Source organism: Prinia subflava, chromosome 4, assembly GCF_021018805.1.
Source record: "Prinia subflava isolate CZ2003 ecotype Zambia chromosome 4, Cam_Psub_1.2, whole genome shotgun sequence".
NCBI classification, from domain to species: Eukaryota; Metazoa; Chordata; class Aves; order Passeriformes; family Cisticolidae; genus Prinia; species Prinia subflava.
Window position 1 is genome coordinate 21,757,035 of NC_086250.1, and position 10,009 is coordinate 21,767,043.

The 10,009-nt window shown below is 56.9% G+C and overlaps 1 protein-coding gene across 1 annotated transcript; it reads left to right on the forward strand.

The window, feature by feature from the left end:
* The first annotated feature begins 996 nt into the window (after window positions 1–996).
* CDC42EP1 (CDC42 effector protein 1) lies at window positions 997–9,120 on the forward strand. Its single transcript, XM_063395841.1, has 3 exons — window positions 997–1,278; window positions 4,749–5,614; window positions 6,664–9,120. Exons 2-3 carry the CDS (start codon window positions 5,170–5,172, stop codon window positions 7,455–7,457), a joined length of 1,239 nt encoding a protein of 412 aa, XP_063251911.1. The 5' UTR covers window positions 997–1,278; window positions 4,749–5,169; the 3' UTR covers window positions 7,458–9,120.
* The last annotated feature ends 889 nt before the right edge of the window (window positions 9,121–10,009 follow it).

The window sequence follows — 10,009 nt, forward strand, 5'->3', positions numbered from 1 at the left end:
CTACTACTACTACTACGTAGACCTCTGAGCAATCAAGTGCCCTGCCTGGGCACCCCCGAATAAGCCACCCAAGCCCAGTGAACAGCCAAGCTCCATTTTGACATCTCCTCTGCAGACATCTTGTCATCCCTTCAGCCAAGCCCTACTTAACCCCAACAAGCCTTGTCTTGCCTTCACCAGCAGAGACACCTCCCTTCTTCTCAACAGGGACCTGAATAGGTGCTTGTGCGTGGCCAGGTGGTCCCCAGCAGAGCCACGAAGCCAAGCCTGAAGGCTGTGAGGGTCACCAATGGCACTGATGATGCTACACCCACCAGCAGGTTCCCCCTCATTGGCACTGATAGAATCTTCTGTCCTGTGACCATCAAGGGATAACACACGATGTCAGGGGGATGTGGTGTCCCATGTGTGGGCAGAAGCTCTCCCTGGTGCCAGCACAGAGCAGCTCCTTGCATTTATCTGCTGCCACCCCCTCACTCTGGCCTGGCACACTGTCGCTGGTATGACACTTGTTCTGATGCCGTGACACTCGTCCTGACCCTGTAACAAAGGCCAGCCTGGCCCACGTGGCCCTCAGGAAGGCTGTCATCCTGCTAATGCCCTATCCAATGCTACCCACAGGTCCTGGTGTGACCACCCACCCGCAGACCCCTGTCCTGACTGGCAGCGCTACACCTCCGGGAACTTCCCATCCAATGCGGCATATGGGGACCCTATGTGATACCCGAGGGGTCACACACACACAGAGGGTTCAAAACCCTTTTCTTTGCCCTGCAGCCAGGCTCCTCTAACCAGGTTAAATAGCAACCTGGCCTTCCCCCTTCTCCCAAACCCACTGAAGCAGGCTCCCGGGAGTGGGAGGCAGCCAATGCCGGCAGACGGGAAATGGCACTGGGGAAGCGGGGAGGAGGAGGGGAGCGGCAGTGAAGTTCCTGAAGTTTTCTGTCCTGGATAGTTGGAATAAATCTCATTTTCTCTGGTCTCCGTGCCGAGTCGAGGATTGGCTCAGCAGTGCTGTAGCCCGCCCTCCTCCTTCCCACGTCCCCTCCCCGCCGGCTTTGCTCCCTCTCTCCCGTGGCATCAGGGCGTCAGCCTGGGAGAGCCAGCCTGGGGGGGACAGCCGTGGGAAAAGGAGGGGGCGATACCTTCCCTTTCTCTCCCACTCCGTTCCGGAACACAGAACCAGTAACCCTTGGAACAACTTACAGGGGCCTGCGGAGAGTGTCTCGCAACTTTTCGTCCGGAGGACGGGGAAAAAATAACCCTGGTTCGAAAGAGGTAAATCCTGAAAGTTTTGATTCATCAGGTTGTAGAGCTGGGGGCAGAGGTGTGTTGGGAGAAGGACAAGGGTGGAGAGGGTGCTCAGAGAGGGGAGAAGCGGGCAAGGCGATAGAAACTGGAAGGAAGGATGGCAAAAAAGAAAGGGAGCAGAAGGCAGGAATGCAACAGGAAACTGGAGAAGAGGGGACACAGGACGGGGGAGAGGCGGGAAGGAAGGGGAGTGAGAAGAGGGTCCCACGGAAGGGGGAAGGCAGGAGGACGCCTGTCTCCCAGACCTTGCTCTGGATACCCCTCAAAGCCCCACAGGCTCTCGGCAACTCAGTTTTAGGGGTATGGAGGAAGAAGGGGAGCACTTTTTCACAAGTGGGCAGGGAAGGGATATTTAGAAACTGCCCACATCATAGCTCCGGCCTCCCTCTATGTCTCAGCATGTCTGCTTGAAAAAATATCCTTGTTATACAGAGATATCACTATGTATATATATAGCTGCCAGCAGCACAGGAGTCAGATTTAGGCGTCTGCCTACTCCCCGGCACTGCTCCAGGAAAGCTGAAAGAGGCCAAACCCAGCCAGCCAAGCCTCTTTTCCCCTTCCCCAAAAGTCTGTCCCTGCTGCCTTTCGTCATCCCAAAGCAGTCACCCAATAGGGGAACTCTGCCTCCCTCCCTTCGGGGAAAGGGAGGTTTTTCATCACTCAGGAAGACTGGGAAAGCCTTCCTGGCCACCCACAGCAATTTCCACTCGCTCTTCCTGCTGTTGAGACCACCCCAAATTTCTCACTCTCTTTTGCAGTATGTCCCCTTTGGGGGAGGGAAGAGGCTGCTTTCAGCAGCTCTATCCAACTAGACATCTGGATTATTTTTCCCCCCCTTTCTGGTTTCCGCTCTTCCCAGCAAAGCAGAACAGCTCTGGCCATTCCCAGCTAGTGGAAAACCAGTGGTAACCAGCTGAACTCGGGGGAAATGCGGGAGGCCAGGCTGGGAGGAAGAGGAGGAGGTTCTGGCAGTGGGTCTTTGAAGGCAGGGGGCTTCCCAGAGGAGGCAAGAAGGGAGCCAGATAGAGTATGCCAGGGAAGGGGAGGTGGTGGTGGGCTTGCTGTGCCACGAACTGGCGAACACGGAGAGCTGCCAGATGGAAATGGTGGCACCCGGACAGAGAGATGGCCAGGCAAAGGGGTCCCTTTGCCCAGTGGAGGAAAGGACAGCAGACAGGTCACCCTTTGCCCACAGAATCACAAGTTTCCCTGGCGTGGAGGAGTCTGTTCGGGTGAAGGGCAGGGCTCAAAGGGTCAGGGAGCCACACCAGGGGCAGAAGGAAAGAAATGAAAGGGGGAGATTGGAAGGAGGAAAAGCCCAACAGGCCTGCCAGAAACCTGCCATCCAGGTAGGGTTGGGCACCAGCTGCTTCACACTCTCCCTCCTCTTCCCAGTGCTTGCTGACTGCCAAGCAGGCAAGGAGAGCCAGGGGCCAGGAGTTGCTGGCTTGCTTCCCTATGGTGACCAAGAAACAAAGAAGAAGCACGTTCCTCCACCCCACTCCCTCAACTCAGTAGTTGTCCAGATAGGGAACAAGGGGATGCTCTCCTCCCACATACCCCCTTTTCCTTGCCTCCCCACCCCATCCCAAGGGGTGATGTCTCCCATAGGGGTGTGCAGGGCAGATGTGTTATGTGAGGGACCTGGGGTGGGGTAGGAGGGTCCCCCCTTAGAGTAGCCCTGGCTGGTGCAGCACATGCTAAAGGGGACAGTCCCCACCTCAGGTTTCTCAGGGCCTCCAATGTGCCGAGGAAAGGGAAAACTTGAGTGCTGTAGCTCACCTAATCCCTTCTCCCAAGGTCACTTGCGTTCCTGGGAGATCCTGGGGACAACTCAAAAATATGGTTGCATCTCTCTCCCTGTGGTCCCAAGACCCCAGTTGTGCTGCAGGGACCACCCTAGTAGTTTTCTTTCCACTCCAGGAGAGCCCTGACCCAGTAGCTATGGGTGGGCTTCTGCCAGAGAAAGGAAATAGCTCCCCAGCTGTCCCCTCACCCCAAATCTGCCACATGCCTGGTTTGTCCTGGCTGCAAGGCAGCACTGCATGGCCTCTGTGGGCAGGAGGAAGACATGAGCTGCATGAGCCAGCAAGCTGGGGGCCAGCAGGAACGCAACCTGCCACCATTCTGTCCGTGCTCCACCAGCCACTGCCACCCCAGGAGGCCACTGCCACCCTAAGGAGGCAGCCAATGGTGCTGGGTGCTGCTGGGGGAGGTTTGTTTTCCCTTCCTCAGTCATTAACCCCTAGCAGATAAGAGGGGCCCCGGGTGAGCAAACAAGGCCAGGGCAAAGCAAAAATGTCTCTAGCCAGCCAGGAAAGTAATTTCATGTGCAGGACTCCCCTTCAACAGAGCCTTTGCCATCCTGGCACTGACTGCTCCAAGGCAATGCACGGACAAGCAGGAGAGGCAGGGGACATGGCAGGGGAAGCCGTGCAGCAGTGGGGGTCCCTCCACATGGAGATCAAGAGATGTGAGGCTCCTGCGTCACCTCTTGGCATCCTGTCTTCCACAGCCAGCCCTGCTGGAGGGACTCAGCTCTGTCCTCACACCCCAACCACAGAACTGAGCCCAGGGAAGGATATGTCCCAGCTGGCTACCCAGGCCACTGACACTCTGAGATGCCCCACAACCGAATCCTCTCCTTTCCCCAACCCACCCTCTCCCACTTGCTATGCACACCAACAGGGAATCTGCCGATCTGAGAGTCCTCCCCACTGACTGGGGAGGTCATCACCCTGCTGTGCATCCAGCTGCTGCTTCCTGCCTGTCCCTCAGTACCTCTGGGATCTGCCTGAGTGCAGGGACCCACCCCACCTTCTCCTCCAGCCTCAGGCAATCACCTCCCTTGCTGTGCCTCAGTTTCCCCTGTCTGCAAAGCAGCTGCCCTCCCCAAGCTGCTGACTCCCTGCTTCTCAAACATGTCTGCCCAGCACCCAAGGACCCAGCCACTGCAGGACAAACAAAGCAATATACAAATATTGCATTTTTGCTTCCCACCACTCCTCCTGAGAAGCACATGGGGCCCAGGCCTCACCCTCTCTTTAAGGGTTCATCTGAATAGCAAAAAGGAGGGAGAGGTTTCTCGCCCCAGGAGCTGGGGCAGCCAAGCAGGGCACTGCTCTGGGAGGAGGTTCTGCCTCAGAGGGAAATCCTCAGCCTGTGTTGTGGCGTGGGTCTAGCAAAGCTGCTTTGCAGAGAGGAAACTAAGTCATACTGAGGTAGGTCAGCAAGGTGAGGGAGAGCACAGGTTTTTGGAGGAAAGCCTTTTTCTTCCTCCCCAAGAGAAGGGCAAGGCAAGGGAGCAGCCAATAACAACCTCTCTGCTGCCTTATGTGTTGCCTTTTAACCTCCTCAGGCAGTTCTGTGGATACAGCCAATGGGATTGGGAAAATCCTGTCCAAGGGCTTCACTGTTCCTCTTGCCTTGTTTAGGTGGCCAATGGTCTTGCCCTGCCAGTCCACCCAAAGCTCTCTTCATTGCTTGCTGCCCCATCCGTGACTGGCTGCTACTCACCCAGCGGCAGTAGAAGACAGTGGATTAAGTCCACAACCAGACATAGCTTCCAGTGACCTCCACAGAACGGGGGCTGACCCAGACACCCCCTGGGGATATCTCTGTGCCACCACTGTCCTCACCACTGAGGACGTACCCTCTGAGGGTGATTTCATGAGCGCGACGTAGCGCAGGGAAGCAGGAAACCTGCCGAAAGCCAAAGTGACATGAACTGTTATCCCGAGAGTATCGGAGCAGAAGCAATGGGGAGGCTGGGGATGTGACAGACCACCCCAGTGCCAGAAGCCTGGTGAGAGCTGAATTTTGGAGCTTTTTCAAAGGCAGGGTGAAGGGTGCAACATGAGCCTGGGGAAGCTGCCAGTGCTCAGCTGGGTGTCAGGCTCCCATGGCAAGCGGCGGCTGAAGTCGGAGCTGACGCCGGACATGATCAGCCCACCGCTGGGCGACTTCCGGCACACCATGCACGTGGGGCGCGGCGGAGATGTCTTCGGGGACACCTCTTTCCTTAGCAACCACGGCGGGGCTGACACGGCCAAACCCAACAACTTCTTCACCCGGACGCTGCGGCACGTCCGCCGGACACCGCTGAAGAGACGGGGCAGTGGGGGCCAGGTGGAGGCCTCGCCCACCCCCCCAGCCATCTCACCCATCATCAAGAATGCCATCTCACTGCCACAGCTCAATGAGGGGATGTATGATGGAAACAGTGGCAGCCGCGGCTTGGCCAGCAAGTTCTCCTTCAAAAGTGCCTCCAACAGCTTCTCCAAAACACACCAGGCCTACGGTGAGTGAAGCGCGAGGCAGAGGCTGGTGCCCAAGTACTGAGTATCCTCTGGAGTCCTTCCCCCATTGCTCCATGCCTCACTTTCCTCCTCGATGAGGGCCTTAGGGTTTTAAGGAGAGATGGGATATCTAAGACTGCCCAGTCATGACAATCCTCCAAGGAGATCATCCTTAACCTTGCTCTGAACCCCATGGTCCTTGCTCCTGCCCTAGGAGGGTCTCCTCTCCTTCCAGGGGGTCCCTCAAAGTGGGGCAGGGATGGTTTCTCTGTTTCTCCTCCTCTCCTGTAGCCCCACACAGCTGGCAGCCTGTGTGGAGCAGCTGTAAGGGAACACCCCCCACCTACCCTCAGCCCTACACCTTTCACTTGAGCAGCCTCCCTGAGGAAGCCAAAAAGGTGCTGGAACAGTGGAGCAATTCCCACTCCAAGGTTGTGAGGTCAAGGGGATCTACAGCATGGCCTTCCCTACCTCCACACAGATGTTCTAACCCTGTCCCTAGCTGTGCCAACCTCTACATCTCCATGTGCTGCTCCTTAGGAATTCCATCTACCCTTCTCCATCGTGTCTACATCCCTCCCTGCCAGCTAGGGTGCCCTTTGGGGAAGGGTTAGGGGAAGGACAGAACAGGACATCTGTGTGGCTCCTCTCCAGCCTCACAGCACTGGGCTGTGCTCAACTTTTCCCCAGGGAGGGAGGTCGGGAGCAGAAGGTCTCAGGGTGGGGATTGGATCTGGGATGCCTGCAGCTGCTAGGGGAGGTGGCCAGGCTCAGAGGAAAAGGCAGGCTGAAGCAATGCTGCCATCTCCTGGTCTCACCTGCCTGGCTCAGCCCCCACTGCCATCTTACCAAGCCCAGAGCCCACCTGGAGACCCTCTGCTGTAACTCTGGGCCTTGGAAATGTCCACAGAGACACTGACCTGTCCTTCAGAGGCCAGTGCCACTGACAGGAGCATGACCTGAGCCACTTTGGCAGCAGTGTTCCTTATCCCCTGCAGAAGGAAATCAGGCTCCCTCCCTTGCCTCACCAGCCATACCTTCTGCCTTACAGGGCTGGAGTCCGGATTTTGTACCATCCCTCGTGTCCCTCACTTGGAAAAAGCCGAAGAGAGCACCCATCCTGGGGAAGATGAGCTGGATCGCTCCGACTCCCTGCTGTCCTTCCGCCTGGACCTGGGGCCCTCCCTGATGAGCGAGCTCCTCCAGGTGATGAGCTTCTCTGAAACCAATGGGAACGAGGTGGGGGAGGATGGCCCACACCTCCTGTGTGAAGAGGGGACCAAGGACAGGGTCCCTCCAGCAGTGCGTGCATCCCAGGAAGAGGACAAGGCAGCATCCAGCTTCTGGGACCACTCCAGGCAGAGCAACCTGCCAGGGGTCAGCTCACTGCCAGGTCAGCCAGTCCACGCCAATGGAGGGGCACATGCCATCGAAGGCGCTGGGCCAAACTCTGTCTGGGCATCAGGGCCAGCGGCAGTGCCCAGAGGGTCCCCATGGCAGGGCCACTGGAATGACTGCACCATTGAGGCTGGAGAATTTGACCGAGCAGCCCAGGTCCTGGCCCGCCATTACGGTGGAACCAGCACCCCACGGAGCTCAGAGAAGGGCGAAGGTCCCCGGCAGGCCCAGACAGAGACCCTGTGGGAGAGCCCCAGTAGCAGCTTGTGGGGGTCACAAGTGACAAGGGAGAGCCAGTCCCCTGAAGCCAGCTGGAACCAAGGAGAGGAGGAGGAGACCAAACTCTCCAGCCTACAGGAAAGCTACAGTGGTGCCCAAGGGGACTGCAGCAATTCCTTCGAGTATGCCGATGAGGAGGAGGAAGAGGACGATGAAGTCAAGGTGTGAACAGCCATTCCTCCCATCACAGGCCCCAGCAGAGACACTGGTGCCAGGGTCTTTGCCCTCCTCCCTGTGCTCCATCTGCTGGTGCCAGTGTCACCAGCAGATCCAGTGGGTCACCTCCTTGCCAAGTGGGGGCACTGGGCAGGCTGGGGAGGGCAGGAGGAGAGCCCATTTCCTGGGAGGGTCCCTGGGGCTGGGCCAGGCTGCTGCAGAGGGCCAGTGGGCACCACAGAGCCAGGCATAGCACCCCTTCTCCGGCCTCACGGTCATTAGACATCAAAGGAACATTCCCATGTGCCAAAGGAACCCCGAATCCTTCCTACCCCATCCCACTCTCCCCAGCACCTCTCTCTCAACCCCCATCCTAGCTCCACTAGCATATCTGGGGACATACTCCATCCTTCCACTGACCATCCTCTGCAAGGGCATGCATGCCTCCCCAGAGATATTCCCTCTGATAGCTCAGGCATGTAAGGGATGGGGTGTCCCTAGCTTCAGCTGGTGCAAGACCCTTCAGTATAGCACATCAATCAACACAGGAAGGTCAGCTGGAGTGCCAAGGGGCAGGCAAGCTCCACAGAGCTGAGCTTTCTCTCTTCCCCTACCCCCCCAAAAAGCTGTGTGCTCCGTGTTCAGGAGGTGAGAGCATGCACAGAAATAATCAGGAATCTTTCCACTTGCCTCCTGCTGGTGGGCATCACTTAGGACAGCTTCCTTCTTGACCCCCATTCCTCTCAGCAACTGAGAGGGGAGAAACTTCTTGGCTGACTGGTGGCAAAGGCAGGTTGCCAGGTCACCAAATTCTGCAGTTCAAGCCCTAAAAATCCCTTCTTTTCCCCCTGCCTCAGAACAAGGAGACTCCTCTGCAGCCACTCAGTTTGTGCCACCAGCCTCATCGTGGTGGCACAGTTTGTGCCTCCATCCTTGTCCCCCTCCCCATTCCCCCACACACCCCTCTTTGCAGCGCACCCCTTCCCAAGGGTAATGTGGACTATGGCTAATGTCCCTCTCCAAGTGGCCCTGGGTGACACAGCCACTCTGGAATGAGCTGCCCCCCATGCTGGGCATGTGCAAACTGGCCCTCATAGAAGTGCCTTTGTGCCATGGTGTGCAGCCAACATGCTCGGGGGCGGAGGTCACCGGAGGGACCCTCACAGGACCCCCCTTGTTCTGTGGCACAGGAGGGGGTGTGCAGTGGGAGGAGATGCTGGGCCATGGCTGCAGGACTCTGCTCCCATGCAGCTCACCTGCCACCCAGCTGTTTTTGCCAGGAAGCTCTTCAGAGCAGGATAAGGAGCTCCAGGGTGTGCACATACTGCATATGGAAGTGCCACTTGCAGCTAGGCCACCAAGGTTAAGGGCAAGCCTATGTTCCCCCGCCTCTCCAAGGAGCTGCCTCATGCCAGCCACCAGCAGCAAACCAGTGTCAGGCAGCAGCTTCAAGAAATGCCCAGGTCTGTCCACTGGAGCCCAGCAAGATCAGCCTTGTTCTCCCTTGCACCTTCCAGGGTGGGGACCTGGGCTGTCAGGATGAGCTCCCCTCTGCCCTCTGCCTCCCAGACCATAACACAAGACCAAAGACCCGTTTCTGTGGAATTACCCTTTCTGCCTCCCCTCTGTATCCCATGCACTTATTATTGTCCTATTAAAACAGTTTTGATACTAACTTCTCTGGTGCGTCCCCTTGGCTGCTGTGACGTTATTGTCTTCCTTGCTATGTCTGCTGGAGCCCCAGCCACCAATCCTTCCATCTTGGACAGTGAGCAGAGCGGGGGCAAGGGCACTGCCACCTTGCCTTGGACCAGGCTCTCTGTAAGTTGCTCCTCTACTCTGCTCTCCTCCCACCCAGCCTGAAGTGTCCCAATGTTTGCTGTCACACATCAGCCTGACTTTCAGAAAGATACTTTTCAATTAGAGCAGCAGCATGTAATAATCAGGACTGTTTGCCTGTAGTCCTGGGCAAGGAGGTACTGAGCCACATAACTCAGCCGAAATCCCACTGCCTCCTCTGCCTCATTTTCGCTGAGTAGGGCCTGCTGTGGAAATGTCAGAGTAATGGCTAACCTGGCTGGAATGTGTCAGCAAATAAGTGAGATGATGTAAAAGGGAAAGTTGGAGACAATCTCTTATCTATGGCAGAAGTGCTGGCTGGGGGCACACCTGTGCTGCTGTCCCCTTGCCACCTTCTAATTATGCACTTTTGTAGCACCAAATGCCACACCAAATGCCACATCAAATGCCACTTCATTCACATTTATGCCTTCTTTCCCATTTCACCATCCCTACTTCCCAAAAGCTCAGCTGCAGGAAAAAATGGAGCATTGCGAAAAGATTACACAACCGTTTCCCAAGCAACCATATAGTGTCCTCCTCTTGAACCCCACCTACAGCCTGCTTTGGCCTGCCTACTATCCCTTCAGCCCTATGGCCTGCTCTGACCTGGAAGGTACCCGGCACTATCCAGGTAACGGCTTCTTCCCTATTGGTGGGAGAACCTTGGGCTTTGTGGCTTGCACAGAGACACAGAGCTCTCACAGAAACAAAGCAGCTGGAAC